General features: G+C 42.4%; 1 protein-coding gene across 2 annotated transcripts in view; it reads left to right on the top strand.

The window, feature by feature from the left end:
- DIS3L2 (DIS3 like 3'-5' exoribonuclease 2) overlaps positions 1-20,633 on the top strand; it is a 181,269-nt gene that overhangs the window by 6,466 nt on the left and 154,170 nt on the right. The window contains exons 3-5 of one of the 2 annotated variants that reach the window (XM_039713782.1): positions 11,983-12,141; positions 12,428-12,570; positions 17,752-17,805. In XM_039713782.1, coding sequence (XP_039569716.1) covers positions 11,983-12,141; positions 12,428-12,570; positions 17,752-17,805 — 356 coding nt within the window. The remainder of the gene's footprint in view (positions 1-11,982; positions 12,142-12,427; positions 12,571-17,751; positions 17,806-20,633) is intronic. The other variant, XM_039713783.1, reaches the window with a different exon arrangement.

Genomic DNA, 20,633 nt, shown 5'->3' with positions numbered 1-20,633 from the left:
GTGGAGCAGAATGCTGGTCCAGGCTGATTGCTCTGAAGTAGGTTCAGATTTTGCAGGGCTGGATATATTGTCTCAGTCTGTATCTGCAGGCAGCTTCCTTGGGAAGAACACTATCAGCTTCCCTAGGTATCCTGCTGAGGCTCCTCTCACTAAAAACTTCAGGTTTGTGATGTGGTGGAGGTATCTTGCCCATCTGTTAGGGTCAGCATGCCCCCTGAGTAGAAGCAGACAATTCCTGGGTAACAACATGAACCAGTGGAAGATTTCCACAGCCCTTTCTGATTTATCATCTGTCTGACACTTGGCATTTATTTGCCCAGCCTGTGGTACTTAACCAACTTGGGCAGCTTCCACGAAGGAGTGGTGCTGGCAAGCAGGCTGGTGTTTAGCATCAGAGCTTTAAAAACAATTGTTGCTGTTGGATGCTGGTGTTGTGCTTGTGGCTGCAATCCTGACATTTAAAAGGTTCAGGATAGGTAAAGGAAATATCCTGGATTGGCTTTTCCGTGTGTTTGATGGGCACGGCTGCTCAAGAATATCAGCCTTAATAAGATGGCAAAAGCTCAGGTATTTTGTCTTCCCATGGTATGCTGCAGTATAATTGTGTGTTTGCCTTTGTTGCTCTGGGGGGACTTTGGAGGAAGAACCACAGCTTCTGCTTTTCCTTTCTTGTAATGCTAATTTGGGATAATCATAATCATACATTTAGTGGCTGAGTCTTCCAATTCTTGTGTGGTGAAGTTCAGGTCTCAAGAATGCTGTTATCTCCCTATCTGGCACCAGTAAACATGAGCCAGCAATCTCCTAAAGGCCACGGGAATCAGCTCAATAAATGGAGAATGTTGGTTGCTGTGGAAATCTGTAAAATGTAGCTAATCTTGCCAGGTTCAATGTAACATTCCTTAGATGACGTTAATCATAGTAATAAGATATGTGAGAGAAGGGAAAACTGGATTTATTGTATGGCCCCATCTGAGAAATGAAAAATATGAAAAATACATGAAAAATAGAATGCTCCTTTCTCTAATGGTTCAGCAACGTCATCTCAAACATAAATTTCTCTTGCTTTTGATAGGAAAAAATGTTGCATTCCTGAATCTTGTGCAACTAATGTTTTTTGGCAAACATCAGCTATAGTATGTGAGTTAATATCTGATGTATCCTCTCTTGGGGAGATGAGATCTTGCCCTTGCAGGGACTGTGTTTTTTATATGTGATCTAATAACTGTCTTCTGTGCCCTTTACCAGAGCCCTAAGCACACCATGCTGCAGCAGGAGCCCTTGCATTTGGCAGCAAAGCTCCCACCTCTGTGAATGAAGGAGCTTCCTTCACCTACTAGTGCTTAGGTGAAAATGTTCCTCAGTAGAAATACTTGTTGCTGTTAACCTGTTATTTTTTTTAACTTTTTTTTTCTACTCACTAACCCCCATTATGTAGTGCAGGTAACTATACCTGTCAGTGTGGTGTTGGTCCTAGGAAAATAATAGGCTCATAGAAGAATTGAATTTTAATTCATTTTACATCTTTTCATTTGTGTGACTTGTCATCAATTTATTTAACAAAGGTCCTGTTGAGCTCTTCAGTGTCAGTTTCTTATGAGATTAGGGTTTTGATGCCAAAGGTGTGAAAATGGATGTTAGTGTGTGAACTTAATTAAATCACAGCGCATGTGCAATGGTTTAAAACCTGTTTAGTCAAACTAAATTAATTAATTAAATGCAGCAATAAATTTAGAATTGTTACCAACAGGTGTGTCTGGTTCTTGCAGTGTCATGTCCTGACCCTGTGCTGTTTTAATACGTCTGTCAGTCATCAGGAAGAAAATATATAAATAGGATTGAAAAGGGTTTTTTTGATGACTTGCAGAGTATTGAATAATGGGGGTAGTTACTGGCAGCCATCTGGATCACTTGGTGGACTGGGAGCAGGCAAAACAAAATCCATTTATTGGATTGCCAGCACAGAGCCATGATAGCAGTGCGAGGAACTCAGTGTGGGAAGCAACAGCTTGGAAAAAAGTTTTGAGCTCTTGATGGATTAATCAGCTGAACGTCCCCCTCCTGTGAAATGTGGCCAAAAGGGTAATGTATGAGCAGGGGAATTGGAAGATGGAGTATGGACTCTGTGTGACTTTGGCATGGCAGCAGCAGCTTCTGGAGTGCTGTATCCTGTGGTGATGCCCTCGGTTTGAGGCGGATGGTGATGAATTGATGAATACTCAGAGGACAGCCATAGGGAAGATGAAAATGCTGGGATTGTGAGTGATTGGAGGAACCCTGCTTTAGTTATCACAGAGATGCTTGGGGGAGGGGAGTTTTCAGTAAATTGCCTACATGGGGAACAGATGTTCAATAATAGGCTGCTCAGTTGAGCAGATTATGATATAATGCATTTGAGGCTAAACAAATCCAGGCTTGAAATACAGCACAATTTAGCAGCAAGGGTGAATGACCATTGGAACAGTTTTACCAAGGCTTGTGGTATGTGAGCTGTCACTAGCACGTTTAGAAGCCTTGATAACAATTTCCACCTCTGAAAAATGCTGTCATTCAAACAGGAATTAATTTGTAAAAGCCCTCTGTCCTCTGCTGTCCATGAGGTCAGTCAGGCCATGCACCCCGGTCAGGTCTGACCTGTTATTCTGGTAATGTCCAAGTGTCTCCTTCACCATGGATATCCAGGTAGGTTGGCCAAGTTCTTTGCAGCTGAATTCATAGGCTCTTGTGGTTCCTCTCTAGCCTGTGGATTTTCTCTGCTGTCTTCCTCTCCAGCTCTGCTCCTACCTTTCCTGTCCCAAATGCTGTTGCCCATCTTTTGCTTTCCCACCCCAATCCCCTGCTCACCGGCACCATGAAATGCTTTGAGCTGCATATCCCGAACTCCCTCTTGTGGGGAAAGCCAAGCTAGAGAATTGAGACTTGGCTGGGGCAGGGTGGAAAACAAAATGTTGTGATCTATTGCATAAAATAATGTCTTCTGTGACACAAAAAAAAGAAAGAAAAAAAAAGAAAAATTCCAGGGTGCTGAAGGAAAATGTCAACACTAGCAGCTGCAGCCCACAGATGTATGTATGGGGCATGTCCTGCCTTGGAGAATATTCCAGCCTCTCTGCAAATAAAAGCCAGCGGCCAAAATGTGGTTTTGTTCAGTTTGTATGTTTTTAGGCATTTTCCCCCACACTGCTAGGGATTGTGATTTATGTACCTACTGTACTGAATGTATAGTATCCCCATACTATAATGGTTCATCAGCAGAAGAACACATTCAGCAGCAGCTTGGGTTACCTCAGGATATGTAGGAATCTGAAGGCAGTTCTTTGATTTCTTCAGCTGTTAATGTCTTCTAGTATGTTAGCACCTCCTGTCAGGTATTTTGTTTTTCAAAGCCTCTTAGCTTCTTCTGATCTTTGAGAAACTTGCTTCTCTCAAACTACTGAAGCCTAGAAAAATCAAAGACAGAACTTCCACAATATTGTGTTTTTAAAGTGTTTTCCTTGAAGTCTTGAAGAAGCCTTTTCTCAGTGTAGTTGCTGGATAAAACGAAGAGCAAAAGCATTGTGGAATATGTTTAGGGAAGATGGAAGGACGAGGGGGATGGAAGCAGCCCTGACCCACATCCCAAGGCAGGAGTGGAAGCCTGGAGGAGTGCAGTCATCAGGCGGAGTAGGTAGTGAGGAGGTCAGGAGCAGGGTGGAGCAGGTTCACAGAGAGTCCTGAAAACCAAAAGAGATGTACCCCCTCCCTGACAACACCACTGCGCTGCTGCACGCAGCTGGAGCACAGTAACTATTTTGATAAACTTTTAGTCTATTGCTACTAAATGAGTTTCGTCACCAGCCCTTCGTTCAGAGCCTGGAATGGTATCCTTGGCTCCTGCACTCCTGTAGTACTCCTACAACACAAACCCTGCTGAGGAATTGAATAAAACTGCAATTACTGTCAGAGTTACTGAAGTCAAAAGCCTGCAAGCATGAGGATGCTTGGAAGTGTTTTGGAAGTAGAAGCATGGTGTCGTGAGCACATGATCTTGGCGATCAGGAGCAGTTTCCACAGCATTGTTTTCAGCAGCAGAAAGAATCCATTGTGCATTTTTCTTCATTTCAGTTTTTCAAAGCCTGGGCCCTTTCTGAAAGCCAAAGTCAGCAAGGCTATTTTCCCTAGTTCCATATTGAAATCTGGGGACGTGCAGCACAGGAGTTTTTAATAAGTATGTGCAGCTTAAAGCAAAAGAGCAGTGGCAACATGTGCCTTCCACCATATGTGTCCTTTCTACCTCATTTTCATAAGCCTGCAAATGAGCATCTCTCTCTACGTCTGACTTTCCCTTAATATCCATGGATGTGCCACTTTTTTGCTACCTTCATTCAGCGTGTTTCTTCCTTGATATTTCATTGTAAGAGCGTTGGATGTCTGAATCTTTTATGATCAGCTGCCGTGGCACAGTCCCTTCCAAAGGCAGCTCATGGCCCTAAGAACTCCCTCGCAAACCATGACAGCCTGTGTTTCCCCACCTGGAGTCACTGGCTGGGGGATAGGCTGCCTGTCTGTGGCCAACTTGTTTCCCATGTGGTAAGGGTTCCTTTGTTCTTTTGTTGTTGGACGTTCAACTCTTCTGTGCAGATTTTGGCAGACTTTCTACCAAAGCTGTTTGGAGAATCAGCCTCTCCAAAGAGGCAGGGTGAGAGAGCTCTCTGGGTTTGTTCCTGGATGGCTGCACCCCTGGCTCCCAGTGTGCTGGTGCACAAACACAGCCATGCCCATAGACAGCCTGCTGGCTGGCTCAGGCTGTGTGATGTTGTAGAGAGTTGTTGGTAACCAGTTGGGCTTTTTCAGTCCTTTGAATTACTCCTGAACTCATTTTAGAGCTATGTGGACAGGCCTTCACTTAACATGATGTCTTCTGATTTTATTTTGATTTGTCTGCATGGTGGAAAGTTACATTTAGATTTATGCTGTGGCTGGACCCTGGTGGCCTATCATAATGGGTCAATTAGTGAGGCTGGGGGGCCTGGGAGCTGCTTCTGACAGCTGGATTTCAAGACAGCATCCACTCAGTTCAGGACATTTGCATAGAATTTGCATTTTGGCTGAGCCCGTGCATGTAAATGTAGGTTTGCATTGTCTCTCTTCTTTGAATGACTGTTTAATTAACTTTAAACTTAATTATGCAATCTGCCATCTGCCTAAATCCCTACAGTGCTGTTACATTACCATTCTTTTCCAGTTCCACCAAGATATTCCCTTCCCGGAAGTTTTCCCTCCTTTTCAATTATTAAGATAATTTCAAATTGTTCACTTCCTTGGCTGCTTTTGAGCTCACAGCAATGTTGTAGGGATTCATAGCTTTGACAGTGATCAAGCTGCAGCTGATCATGGTCTGGCTTGGACCAAGCAGAGGAATGTGCTGCAGAACCTCCAGTTTAAGATTCTTTGAATTTACATTTCATGAGAGAAGAAGGATCTTCTTTTAGTTGCTTGTGATAAGGAGAACGCACTCTCAGATTTTCTCTTGGACTCCAGATTGAGCATCTGAAATATTGCCTACCATGTTTATCTCCTGCAGGTCTCTGTTGCAATGAAACATCACTGAACTGATAACATATCACCAAGTCTTGCCTTTCCACTCCTACATCCCTAATGAATTCTTTCCTATGACATCCTCATTTGTCTCTATTGCTTTGTCTTTAATCTTCAGCCATCTACTTTATTTAAGCTCTTGGCTTCAAGATACTGTAAAATGCATGGAAGTAGTTCTGTTCCAAGGCTGTCCAAGAACTCTGAACTCTTTTACCTCATGTTTAGAGAAATGTGGAAGCTCGACTGTTCCTAACATAGGCTGAAGCAGAGCTGTGCTTTCAGTGAATGTGGTGGATGGTGTTTGGTCCTGTATGTGTATTATTGGGGCTCCAGCACAGAGATTGATTCCAAGGAGTATCTTTTTAATTGCTGGTACAGAACTCCTTCCCTGAGCAGCTATACCAACAGCTGTCTTTGTGTTTTTCCTTTTAAAACTAAATAGAACCAAAAAGGATTTGGCTGTTACCATTAGTTGGGCATTTAATCTCTTAAATCCGCAAAATATTTTGCAAAACATAAATAGCTTGTTACTTCTGGCCTGCATGTGACCAGTGTTTTTGTTGACATAACTCACATTTGAGATCACTTCAATGGTGTTTGTTGGTTTTGCCTGTTGTTTTTGCTTGTGTGTGGTAATTTGATCCCGGATATTGTAGTAGTCATTTAAGTGCTTGGACATTTTTGACTTCATCACTTTTATAATACAGCATCTACTGGATGTCACTGGTGCATTAGAAATTCAAAACAATCTAACAAACACATTTTGGCTTTTAAATTTTGAGAGGGAATTATTCTAGAGGCTTCTTTGAGCTGCAGAAAATATCAAATAGTTCTGAAATTGCCTGCTTAAGTATATGAAAGGGGCAGACACAGGGATCCTAGCAAAACCACCCTGATGTTAGTGCAGTTTGTACTGGCAAAGCGTGTTCTGCTGGCAGTTGATTGCCTTTGGAGAATGAAGGGGGCATTTGCCTGGTACTGCAGTGCCAGCAGTAGGTCTGTGCCTGTCCAGAGCTCCCAGCCAGGAGCTGTGTCCCCCCAGCTCACCAAAGCTGTGCAGAGACAGATTCACAAAAGTACCTGAGATGAGTTGTTCAGGGGCTGTGTAGGTTTGTGGACTTTTTAATGTCCCAGATGTCTTTCCAAAACAAGGCAGAGTTTGTGTTGGCTGAACTTTGGTACTGAGACTATTAATACACACTGTTACACATCAGCATCCATAGTGCCTCGTAAAGTTGCAGATAGAACTTCCTGGCAGCTCTTGGAGAGTATTCATTTGCTAAAAGACCAAATTTGATGGTTTCTAAAATTTGCTTTGTCAGCTCTGCCAGGAGTCAAGGGCCAACTTGAATTGACAGATCTGTGAGGTGATGCCTTGGGCTGCCTTGTGGTTAGACACTAATTCATTAAATCTCTAGTAAGGATGAGCAGGAACATGCTTTATTTAACTCTCTTGCTGTGTTTAACCTAGTCTGTCTTAAATGGGAGTGTGAGACTAACCACAGGCTGATATCAGGGTAGTTCTTTTTGTCTTTGGTTGGTTAATTTCTGCTTTTGGGGCTAGGGGCTGTGTTGGGTGATTCTTCTTTTGGTAGCTGCCATTTCTTCAAGATCATGGGTGTGTCCTTATCATCTCTTACTAAGTGCACAGCTGGGTTGTCTTGAAGAATTACTTGGAAGTTTTGAAGGAAATTGGTTTAAGTCATTGAAATGAGTCAGCAATGAAGTGGAACATTGTAGAAATATGGACAAATATTTAGGAACTTTGTGTTAAGAGTGTCTCATTAACTGATAACAAATTGTTCTATTGCATGTTACCAGTTCTGGGGGTATGCTTCTGTTTCTTCTCACGCTTATGCTCACTGGAAAACAGGGTTTTCCAAAGATTCCTTGCCGTAGCTAGACCATGATCTAATGCTGGGAAGCCATGGAAAATCCTTTTAGCAATAGCAGAGTTAGTGTACGTGTTGGTGTCCAATCATGGACTGATAAAAGTAAATAGCAGATGCAAGTATTTTGTATTGGAAAAGTTTGTAACAAATATTGTTCTGTCCAATCTTTGAACAATATTGTTCTGCCCAACATAAATTCCTTTTTTTTAATATAAAAGGAACCATTACATGCTGAGATAGTGTTGGGGGGTCAGACAGTGCAGAGGTGTTACCAGCACTGCTGTGATGCTTTCACAGTCCTGCCCACCCCAGGGAGCTGCCTAACTATTGTAGGTATCTACATAAATAATATAGATGGAAAGCTGGAAGTTTGGAGGTGAAAATTTGTGGTGAAAGGGTAGATGCCCTTTGGTAGGAAAGGGAGAAAATATACCAAGATCTCCTTATCTTGAAATTCACTTGGATCTCTCAAGTAAAACTGGTTCTTGCTGGGTCCTGGATGGGAGTTGTCATGGATGTGCTGATAAAGATTCAGCAATACTTTCCTTCTCTGCTGGCAGTAATCAAAGAGATTGTCAGGTGTGAGAGGGCAGTTAGAATGTTTTATTTTTGGGAAATAAAATTGAGGGTCTTGATTCTTTCTTATGTAAAGCAATATGCAAATTTTAATATAAAGTTAAAGACTTTCTGGCCTTGCTAACTTCATGTTTAGTTGAGCATTTTAGTTGATTTAGTTGACCATCTAGTTGATCAACTGACTAATATATGTAAATTTAATTAAATGCAGTACTTTTCAAAAGCTAAACTCTAGAGTGATTTTGTATAAATTATGTCCAAATAAGCTGATTTAAAACATCTAGCCTTCACTCTTACTGTAAGCCAGATCAATTATTCTGGGAAGCTGCCTGCATGCATTTTTTCACCCCAAATGAGAAAAGATTAATAGGTGCTTAGGTTTAAATACCAAAATGTGCCATTGTGTGATGTCATTGTTGTGATGGAGATGAAGTGAGGTGGTTTGGATTTTGGATGAAGCTCCAGTGCTGTCCTTCCAGCATAGCTCAACCAGCCCCTGCATTCTTTCTGCTTCTTTTCCTGGTGTCCATGATGAGAATAAAACTGAGTGGCTGATTGTGAGCTGTCCTGAAAGCCCATGAATGCACCCACTTTTCTTTCACGCCTCTCTGGCTGTGGAGGTGGGTGTTGTGTGTTTCTGCTTCCCACAGGTGCTTCCCTTTGGCTAGTTTGAAGGGTTTCCCTGCTCCCTGGTGGCACTGCTGGTCCTATTTAGGTGTCCCTCTGTCGTTTTTATAGGGAGCCTCCATGCCTGGTGCAGGTGTTGGGATTTTTTCAACCCAAATCTCCCTCCAGAGGACTTCAAATATGGAACAGTCAACCACCTTTCCTCAAATTATTAGTGCTTTGTCATATCCCATTGAAAATGGCAAAATATCTAGAAATCCCAGGCAAGTGTTGGCTGCATCCACAGGGAGCATCTCTACATCATCTCTGCAGCCAGATAAACACCCAAACGTGTTGCATTTGCTGCATGTTGTGAATATCTACATGCTGTGCACTAGAATTGCTCTGTGTTCAGGCCTGAGTGGTTCTGCACAGCAGATGTGTTTGGTGCTCTGTGGTTGCTTCAAGTCTTCTGTTAGGGTGGACCAGCCAACCTCAGCTCTGCACTTTAGTCTTCCTTCCACTGAAATGATTTTAAATTTTTTCTTGTATTCATTGCTTAATAATTTATTTAGTATTTGGTTATGTTAATGCCTAGAATGTGTTACTACTTTGTGTGACATCCTGCCATGAGAGATTTTGTTCTATCTTACAAATCACTCAACTGTGACACCAAGGAAAATGTAAGACTGACACATGTGGTGTTGGAATAGGATTTAACCATGTTTGTGATAGATTTTTCAGAAGGAATAGTCTCAATATATCCTATGCTGTAGAGTAGTCAAGTTATGGTTTGCTTTGTGGAATGATGTCTGTTTATGCATCAGAATATTGGTGCTGGGCAGTGGGGGCAGCAGGAAAGCCCATCTTGAGAGGTATTTTTAACTTTCAGTTTTAGGGGACAGGTGCATTGCAGAAGCAAATACTGACTCTAGTTGAAACAGATGGTGACCTGTAGTTAGGTCTCTTTCTTTTAAAAGAAGAAATACAAGAGATTAGAGTCATGCAGAATTTGATGTGTTCCGGTTGAATGCTCGTTGTGACAGTTGCCTGTGGCTTTGTAACAGGGGTGGCTTTGTTTAGCCATAAATGCCATGGCCAAGGGGGTCAAATACTATCCGAAGTGGCTGTGTGTAAACTGCTGTGCAGGCCAGCCATGTTGAAGCAGAGTTTGTTGTTTTCAGTGAATTTTGTCTTTGAGTTTTGTTTTTGAGTTTGAGAAAATGAAAAAATCCCTTCACAGAGCAAGCCCAAGGTTAAAGTGCTGAAAATGTGCAGATGCCTTTCTACATGTCTGCTTTTATCACACAAAGATGCTTCTCCACCCTTTGCTGTTGCTGTACATTAATTTTGACTGTAGGGGCCCCAAATTTTTTGAACCATTGGACAAGCCAAGTTTTGGACAACTCTTCTCTGCCGTGCCTAATTCTGGCTCTTAGCTTGCTGCCCAATTCATGAGATATTTTTTTGCTTTCCCCCTCTGCATTTTAGTTTTATGCGCTCTTATTTTTTTTTTCAGCTCCTTCTTAATTATATGTTAAGTTTTAGCCTCCTTTTTATCCCAGGCTCTTTAATTCATAGTAGTATTTTCTGTGACTTGTTGTCATAGAAACGAGGGCTTTAGGGGACCTTACGAGCTCGTGTAATCCATTTCACTACCTCAAGGAAAAAACTACTCTTCTTAGACCAACTCTGGCAGACGTCTGTCTCACCTATTTTTAAGAACCTCCAACGAAGCAGATTGCATGACCTCTCTGTGAGCAGCCTAAAATCCTGCCTGTTGCAGCTTAAGTCAGATTCCTTCACCAAAATGTCTCTGAAAACATATCCAGGAGGAAATTGTGTTGCCAATTCTCTAGTCTGTACTTTTACTTTTGGTGTCTGTTTTTAAACTTAACTTGACCCTTAGGACATTTGTAAATCAGTTCATTAGGCAGTTGCAAATCAGTTAATTTTAGTTCCATCTCATTATGTGAGCCATACAGGTTGCGTTGCCTCACTGAAACCTAAATTTGCTGCTGTGCTAAATTTGCCATGTTACAGCTGCAGCCTCCTCAAACAGTCTTTGCCCTGGAAGCACCCTCAGAGTGTGAAAAGCTTGATTGTGTAGAAAAAGGCCCAACTATGTTATGTTATTGTGACTGAAAACAGAAGCCTGCTCTTTGTTTCAGCTTCCCCTTTGGAGACACTGCTGTGGTGTGTAATCTCTTCCTGGACTGGTCTGAGATGGCACCTTCAGTTGTCCCTCTGTCTGTCTTGGTGTCTTCCCTCCTGAATTAGGAGGATCCCTCCCTCCTGCTGATTTGCCTGTTATTATATATACAAATATTGCTTTTTCTCTGTGATTGGGCAAAGTAGCAGTTTTCTCTTGTTGCACCATATTTTTTAAAGATCTCTGCTTAAGTACAGCCTTTAAAACATTTTTTTTTTCGCTGCTGTGAAGCAATCTGCTATTTGGTTTGAGAAGGATACCATAGGTAAAAAATTTGCCTTGTAACTTGGATAGCACCGTAGCAAATAAGTTGGCGTTGCACGTTTTCTGACTTGCAGGTACAAGCTTGGACCCAGGGAGCGTAGCCAGGAGGGGCTGGAAGGCAAAGCTGTGATGACATGTTCAGTATCCAGGTGGAGGGCCAAGAGGGCAGCTGCGCGGCGCTGGGTTGCATTCCAATGTGCTGATCCGTGGAACAGCGTTGGCATACGCTTTGGAAGCTGCTGCTTGCTCTCCTGGCTGTAGGGAAGGGGCTGAGGTGATGGCAGGGAAGTAAGGGGTGAGTCTCTGCAGAATATTTTCATATGGTTGTGGCCTATTCTGAGCAGGCTGGACATTTGGAGCTTTGGCACGTCTTTCTGGTGTCCTTGTGTACCGTGCTGCCTCTGGTAGCTCCAAAGTTAATAACTCCAGTGTGGGCTGTTAATTTTTTTCTGCCTCCTTGATTCCTGACCTGCTTAATTAAGTTGTAGGGAGGTTATATTTTCTCACTACTTGGGGGCTTAATGGGGTGGAGACTTTGGAAACAGTTTAACAATTTCACATTTTATGTGCTCTAATGAATTTCCCAGGATTTTGGAAGGGTTGTATCCAACTTTAGCATCGTAATTTCCAGCGTTTTATTTATGCTAAAATAAGTTAGTGGTGTATTACGAGGCCCAAAGAGCCAACAGATTACAAATGAACTAATGAAGACATTGTTTCTCTTGGATAAAGGCTGTGACTCATGGTTGTAACTTGTACTGAAGAACTAGAGACCGTGAGCTTCACCAGGACCACAAGCTGGCACTGGGGTTCCTCTTCCTTTCCTTGTTATTTCAAACCTGTATTTGATTTCAGGTGCAGAAAAAAGAGGGTTTGCAAGGACCAGAAACAACTCTGAATCTGCAAGAACTCCCCAGAACTTCGATAGGAAGAGGCAACTCTCTGAATCGCAGACAGAAACAATGAACAATTCAGACAGCAGAATAAATCCCAGACAACTGGGAACTCCCAGAGGTATTAAAGGAGTGTGTGTACACGCTTCAGGAATAAGCTGCCTTGAAGCCTGTGCTTTAAAAATGGGCTGGGATGAATGCTATTGACTTTAAAATGAGCTGTAAAAGATTGTTGATTATTTGTAAAATATGATTATTCCAGGCTTTTCGGTGTTCTGAAGTCGGGTGCCAGTATTTCTAGGCAAACTGTTCTCAGAAGTTCAACTTTAAAACTTGTGTACAGATTCTGTTAAGATACACAGACCTGTTTGGTGGGCAAGGTAACACTTCTGAATTTTTGTTTGCAGGAGGATCCTATGCTACTGTCCCAACATCAGGTGACAGAAAGAATCTAAATAAACCCACTCGAGGAAGGAGGAAGAGTATATTTGAAGCCTACGAGTCAAGGGAAGATGTTTCAGCAGGACTGAAAAGGGGAGAGCTAATTCAGGTGCCTGAAATGTACAGTGTCCATGCTCTTGTGATAAGTGTGGAAACCACAGGCAGTTGTTGGAAATCAGCAGGAGCTGATGACAGGGAATTGATGTAGCACTTGTAGATGCCAGAGGAAGATATTTTCCCTTTCTCAGGATGTTCTACAAGTGGGATGGAATCTCCTACATTCCTCTGAAGTAGTTTTTTGTTTGATTGCATGTTCTGATTCATTTGATTGCCACTCTAGGGATAAATTGCAGAGTTTTTGTTGAATAGTCTCCTGGCCATGATGGTCATTACTGGGGAGACACTTCCTTTTACACATGATGCTCAAAACAACAGCAGTTGCTGGCAGCCTCTGTGTCAGTGTAAGCAAAAACAAATACCCTTAGCAAGATACCTCTTGCTGAAATTTCTTACAAAAATGTTTGTGCTTCTTTTTGAAGCAGCAAAACTGCAGCCATCAGTAGGCAGCAGTTCTTTTCTAAAGAATGTGGGGGTGGACCTGCTGTCCTATCTGCTGGATAGAGAAGATTTACATGAAGGTTGGCAGGGCTGAGATGGAGAAGAAGAGAGCATCCTTGCACCATGTCCATAGTAGTCTTCAACATGGTGTAATGTTCTTCAGGATGCACCTGGCATCCCAGTGAGATCAGACTGGCTGGAAAAGAAAGGCAGGTGGAAGTCAATGAAGACATGGCATCCACACTGAGGCTTTGTTAACCCAAACACAGGTCCATTGCCATTTAATTAATGGTGTAGTATTGGTAGGGTTATGATACTTACTTTAATCAATACACTGGAGTCTCAAATGACATCACCTCAATTTTTTGTTTGTTTTTTTAAAACAATTTTATAGTAATTCTTGTATATCATTATAATGGCATAATCTCTGGAGGTGTGATGAGGATTTTACATAAAAGACTGCCTGATTCCATCCTGAAGACCAATCTCATGCACTCTTAGCTTTGAGAGAAATCATATCCCTGCTGATGACCAGCATGGTCCACTGGGCTACTTGGACCTTAGGCCAGTGCATTTTTAAAGACCATCACAGACTTCTGCAATGGGAAGCAAATGGTGAGGGAGGAAGTGGGAGCCTTAGGCTGTGGCTTCTCTCATGGCAGCACTGGCATATGGCATCAGCTAAAGCTTCTGCCTTACCTTCAGGAGTGTTTTTGGCACCTTTTTTGGTGATAGTGTTAAGTGCAGTGTGTGTAGACTGCCTATGAGGTCAAGTGCAGCTGCAGATGAGGCACATCAGGCTATGACTACTACCTGAGAATCCCATTGAAATGCTGAGTCCCCACGGACCTGTGATTGCATGATCCCTGGCAAAGGAATCCCTAATTCTTGTAAATGTGTGGTGTCTACTCCAGGTCATGTGCTGCGTAACTGGAAGAGTCATGTGTGCTTTCTTAGGCTCTGTCTGTTTTCCTTTCATCCTGTTCCACATGTCAGGGAAACAATAGAGACTGTAGAAGCTAGATTTAATAATTCAGAGCTGAGTGTTAGATCATGGGCATCCCAGCTCAGTATTTCTCATCTTCAGTTCATTCATCCTTATGATTTCATCAAGACCATTCATCACTGCAGCCTCAACCAGGATAGGTGAGATCCTGAGAGCAGCTTTAGTGAATGGATGAATATTCAGTGCTTTTTCCTACAATGGCAAGAGACAGAATGAACACATCCCCATTGTGTTAATCCCCAAAAGCAGGGCATTGTTCTGGCATGGTAACCTCTAAAAAGGCTCTACAGGAGCCTATGGAAAGGGAGGACAAACCTATTGGTCTGCATCTGATGGTCCTGAGGAAACTGGAGTGCTCCCAGGCAGCATGACTCTCTGAACATGGGCTGTCTCCTGGAGCATCCTGGAAATATTTGGATGAGAATTTGAGAGCTCTGTTAGGGAGAAAAGAGCCTACCATAACACTGAGATTCTTGGAGGACCTTGGCAATGCAGCTGTGCAACGAAGTGTTCCTGAAAGTCCAACCCACAGAAACTCCTGACAAACCTGAGATTGCTCAGCTGACACACAAGTGCCACGGTTAGGCAGCCCTGGATCAGGAAGGGTGAAAGGTTATCTTTATGGGTGCTGACGTCTGACAGTAGTATTGATTTTGATGGCTTCTGGTGCTGTATCTGGCATTAGTCATGTTTTGATAAGTAGCAGAAGTGTGACCTACAGATTCCTGGATTCATTTTGTCATGCCACGTGTCCGGAAGCGTCCTTTTGCAAGAAAAGGGATCTGAGCTCAGGCACTTAGGAGTGCACAGAATTCCCACTTCCCTGCCTTTCAAACTGCAGGGAGCAAACCCCAGGAGTATCAGGTTGGTGGAATCACACTGGATATCCTGAAGGCAAACAAGATTGAATAACTCCTGCATCCTTCTGTGAGTGCACAGTGATGGTTATACACAACAGATGAAATCAGGCTGTGTATGAAGGAGCATTGACCCAAAGGACTCTAATCATCCTCTGAAGCATCAGCCAGAAACTCATGTCTGCTCCACGCCTCCAGTGTCTCCCAGACCCTCCCTGCAGGGCTGTTGGGGTCAGGTGGAGTGAACAGAGATGCAGAGCCTGCTTTGCTGTTGAAAGGGTGATGTTCCTTGAAAAGCTTTTGTGGATGCAAAAGTTGGGGTTTCCCTGGTTTTCATGGATTGTTTTTTCAAAGGAAGCCTTGGTAGCAATCAGATACTTGTGAACTCGGACGTTTTTTTGGTGTTTTGTACATACAAATGAACCTAGGCATATGTGTTAAAATAGTTGTTATAAACTGCTTGGTTTGGGATGCTTGAAGTTTAGTCTGAGTACTGCCTGCCCTGCGTTTAGCAAAGCAGCCTGAGAAATTGTGACCCTTTTGTGTCTCACTGGGAAAGTTCAGTAAGGTTAGAAACTTTATTGGCAAGAGTCTGTGAAACTGCCTTGAATCATCAGAAAATGTTTTAGAAACCTTCCTGCAGACCTTGTTCTTCCCTTTCATAACAAAAGCCCTAATGACAGAAAAACATTGATAAATATAGCAGCTATTATTTGCAAGCTATTGTAAAATAATACAACATTAGTGTGACATCATGAGACTCTGCAGCCAAATCCTCACCCCCTAATACACATATGAGAACAGTTGTTCATTGCAGATGGGGAGAGTGACTGGTTCCAGATATGATATCACAGCGTGAAATGTACAACATTGTAAATAGGATTTTCATGGGCACAGATAATAGGGCCCATCTGCTTTCTAAGATAAATTTTGTGACTTTCTTGCTTAAAGAAAGAACTGAAGTTTTTTAATGTTACTTGACGTAAGAATTCTAATGCTGATCATAATTAGGTAGTGCATATAAAATGCAGATAAACAGGCTGCACAATAAATGTGGTAACACCATGCTCCTCTGCGTGTTTGCTGGAGCTGGGCATTCATGGTCATGTTGCTGCTCTGATGCCTTCTGGGCCATGGACACAAACCCTGATTTTTCATGTGCATGACTGACATCTACACCTGACTGATTGACAGCTGTCCCACACTGTTCAAAGGGACTGTGCAGAGGAAAACAGGATATCCCCTCATCTGCTTAGTGCTGGTAGATAGAGCCACATATGGGAATTGACTCATTGTCAAACACGGCAGCAGTCCCTTTCCATTTTTTCCTTTCTCTGTAGCAGCTTCTGATGACTGATTCTGGGAAATAGGTGGAGGCCAACCATTGAGAGTTTTCCATCAGTGGGTACCAGTGCTAATAGAAACTGATGACAGCAAGTCAGCTCTCACTTTGCTTAAGCATAAAATACCCCAGGGTTTCTCTCAGTGGGTCATCTTTGTTTCCATGCTGTTGTCCTGGGTTATGCCTGCCATAGGGGCAAGTGTCCTTGTTAATACAAGTTAGGTGAGACATAAAATTAGATAGTGCAGCAAAGTACTCAAATAGTATGTAAGAGTATGGAATACATGCTGCTGGTAATCTGGAATTCTGTATTTGCTGGTAAACTTTAGCAAATAAGTGCAATGGAAAGTCTTTATAAATCTCTGAATTCTTCAAGGCAGCAAAACTTTCACATGTGATCAGCTCGATTTCCTTATTGTCTGAGTGTCTCCCAGAGTACATAAAAAATTATTTGCCGCAATAAAGTTTTAAAGAAGCAATTCCTGTGAGATGCTCCAATGATTGCTTAACACAGAAGTGCAAACAGATGGAATCTGTTCATATAATAAATTGGCTAACATTACTTCAAATACACAAGTGGAGAAATTTCTAAAATTTCTTCCCAGAGCAGAAGCCTGTTGGAAGGCAGGTTCCTAAGATGCATTCCCATAAGATTCAAATGCTGTCAGTTTGAACTGCAGTCACCTGAATCCCAGTTTCCAGGATACTTTTGGGATGCAAATGTGTAGCCTATAAGGCTTTGGTTGGCTCTGCCTTTCTCTTGGATGGACATGAGTGCAAGCAGCAAAACTGGTTGGTTTACTTTGGAAGGTTGATACCAATTTGTTGCAGGTGACTTGGCCTTTAAATTGGCAGATAACAAAGCAGAAATAGATAGACCATGGAATTTTCAAATGTATTTAAGATAGTTTGCCTTTAAGTATGTTTAAACAGAATTTAATCCTGTAGACTTTAAATGTTTATTTTTGGAAAATCCTTTAAATTCTTTTTTGGAAATGTACTTTATTATCACAGTTACTGCTGCTGTCTGTTTGCAGGAACAGCCTAAGCAGCCAGAGCCCCATAAGAATGATACCTGCTGCCATGCAAGCTCAGCTTTTCTCTTCCTCTTTACTTGCATCCTCCAAAATAAGCAAACCCAACCTTCTCCTTTTCCAAAACAGAGCAAGCCAAATTGTTTCTATTATCCAATTGTTAACAAAGCTGGTGGATGCTCAGCAGAAAATGTGTGAAAGGAACAGGAGAGCTTGGATCCTCAGTTCACCCAGTAGCAGCAACAACTAATGATTCAACATCTCTTTGATGACAGACTGCAGTAGATCAGCTTAAGCCTATCATGAAACCGCCTTTTGGCTTGAAATTGCTTGGATGCTAAGTTGTCAAGACTTGAAATGTATAATGGAAATTTAGATGTATCTCTCATGTTTCACTGTAGATATATTACCCACAGCTCTCTAATTTAACTGGTGTTAAATAAAATTAATAAGATTCAGGCATAATCTTTCTCCTTCTTTCCTTTTTTTTAAGGGACCCTTGAGAATAAATCCTAAGAAGTACCATGAAGCCTTCATTCCATCTCCAGTAAGTGTAATTTTATAATGCTTTAAAGTTCATAAGTAAAGGTGTATTAAGATAGGAGTTATGCTGTGCACAGAAGGTCACTCAGAGGTGAACGAGTTGGAATAAATGAACACAATCTGGATTTTCTTTTATACCAGATATTCCCAACCAAATCCCACTTTCTCATACCTCAAAGAAACGCTTTGCTGGTGCTGAAGTTGGGGATACTGCAGGGTCCCACAGAGACCAGCTGAAGTCAGGCTTGAGGACCACCAGATAGCGTAATCAGAAACCCTTGGTTTATGGCTGCAGAGGTTTTGTAGATTTTCCACTGATTTAAGTTAATCTTCCCTAAACAAATATGCTCTCCATTTTCGATCTGCTGCATGAGCTAATTTGAAAAGTCATTCCAGAAATAATATGCGTGATTCCTTTTCATGTGCCCGCTTTGGCACAGGCTGTATCTTGGTTGGCTTGGGATGTGCTTCTGCCACATGGGACTGCCTTGCACCTCTTCTTTCTTCTTTCCTTATTTTGACAGAAAAGAAGAACTCTTGCAATTTCAGGGCCTTCCAGTCGGGAAGGTGACCTCACAGCTGGCACAGCCAATGCTTTTTATCTGGAGCTGACTTGGTCAAAGTGTTGCTGTTAATGAGAGAGTTTTATATTGAAATGTTTTGCTGGTGTGGGGATGAGAAGGCAGAGCCTGCCCTGAGACAGTGAAACACTGATTATGTTGTTCTCCCTGCTACTGACACTGCTATTGTTTCGGGGCTTGGGAAAGCCTTGAAATTCATGGTGTTTTTCAGTTTATGTTGTTGATTTAGGGCAATGTTTTGGAGCTTTGTTAGAGAAGGTTGGCATTACAGGGATGGGAAAAGGTTGGGGCTGCAGAGAATACACTAGCATTAACTAGAGGAGGAAGTACAGCCAGCTCTCTGGTACATCAGGAGGGAAGTGTGTAAGAAAGGAACTTTGATCCTTCTTTTGCCAGGTGTCCTTGTAGGTGTGGTAAGTATAAGCTGTTAAATATACTCTCTGAATTTACAAATGCAAGGTTAAAAGAGAAGTTCAGCTACTCTCATGAGTTATTTGGATGTGAGGCTTTACCCCTAATCGCCCCTCTGGTGTCCAGCTGTTGCCTTGTGCCTGTTCTGTGTGCAGGAATGCATACATTAATGAGGGCTAGCAGAGGTGGTTATCTCAGCTATCTTTCTACTTTTCTGCCCTTTGTGGAGATGAATATCAGAACCAGCAGAATCTACACCTGGATGAAGATGACTCTGGTTTATGTAGGCACAGTCCTTTAAGACAGATGCTTTGGGAAGCTCATCCTTTGTATAACATGATTTACCATAATGGAGGGGTTGCAGCCTTGGTGTTCTGCAGCACTTCCCATCATGACCAGATGCTGCAAGAGCTGCAGCTGTGAAAAATCACCCTTTCTTTTCTGCTCTTGATGAGGGCACTATACCCCTTTCACTTCAGCTATGACTTGGCCATGGCTTCATGGAGTTCAATGCAACAGCTGTTCACCTTCTGACACCAGAAGTCCCTGTGTGTTTCTTGTTGCACATGTGCTCTGTCTCCTCCTCTCGTTGTTGCATGAAGTGTTGAGGGGAAGGCCCAGGGGTTTTTTCTTGAAGCTACCCAGAGAACACACCCCAAGAATTTAAATCTCTGCCTCACATCTCATGTGTTCCCTGTGCAGGGTGGTGTGGTTTGAGGTGTCATTGTGAAGGATGGTGTTGCTGAGCATGAGTGACAGTGACTGGAGCTGTGCTGTGCTTCTGAGAGACACTTCCAGAGCAGGTGGAAGTACTGCAGATCTCTGTGAGAGGAGGATAGGGAGCACTGCTGGAGATATTTGCAGAGAGAGCCCCGTGCTCCCTGGAGGGGCTGTGGAAGTCTATAGGCCATTGTGGCTGACAGAGTAGATGCACCCCAGGGACAGCTGAGACTTCGCAAGTGGTTGTGTTCTGTTGTCATTCAGTGCCATTTTAATTGCATTAGTAATCTGAAGTGTCAGCTGTGCAGAGGAAAAAGTGCACAGATTTTCTTGGAAGTGCGTAAGTTCACCCAACAGTTGAGAGCCTGGAGCTCAAGATATAGAAATGTTTCTTTTTGGAGGGAAAACCAAAACTGATGGCAATTTTCTAATTACAGCTTTGTTGCAGATGTTGAAATTAACTGCTGTAAAATAGGTGTGCACACACGTATCTAGATTTGTGTATATGTATATATACAGGTATTGTTTGGAAAGAGAATATGTGGGTGCAGTAAAGACAAGACTCTTGCAAACTGTGGAAATGAAGCTTTTACCAGATGGTGTGATACATCAGATACCTTTACAGGGAGTGGAAGAAAATGTCTTGTATTTTCATGGACACAGGAGAAAAGGAAAAAGAAGTGTAGAGCAAATTATTGCGAATGCCAGCCTGTGTCCTGCAGCGCAGAGCAGCTACAGGTGCAGACAAAAGAAAAACTCTAACTGAAACCAGAAATTTGCCTTAGAAAGTGACTTTGAGCATTTCATTTTTATGTATATGATGGATTGAGGTAAAGAACTGGAGCTGAAGGGAAAGGGTGGGGAGAAATAAGGAATAAGACCATGTGTAAAAAATCTGGCTTTTTGAAGAGAACGGTTTCCAATTTGAATTATGTTGGTCCAAGAGGCTTTGCAATTTTTCTGCATCTTGTCATGGGAGGCAGCTTTCACACAGCTGTTGAGCTGCTGCTGCTGCTTTTCTTTCTAAGAGTAATTTGGTCTCTTGGAGGACGGCCTTAGTTTCACATCATGGCAGGGTTCTTCCTTTTATTGTTTTGGTATCTAAGCAGAGTAAGATACT

The sequence above is a fragment of the Passer montanus genome, unplaced genomic scaffold, assembly GCF_014805655.1.
Source record: "Passer montanus isolate IOZ18808 unplaced genomic scaffold, ASM1480565v1 scaffold29, whole genome shotgun sequence".
In the NCBI taxonomy this organism is placed as follows: domain Eukaryota; kingdom Metazoa; phylum Chordata; class Aves; order Passeriformes; family Passeridae; genus Passer; species Passer montanus.
Note: the sequence above shows the minus strand (reverse complement) of the source record. Positions and strands in the feature narration are given on the sequence as shown.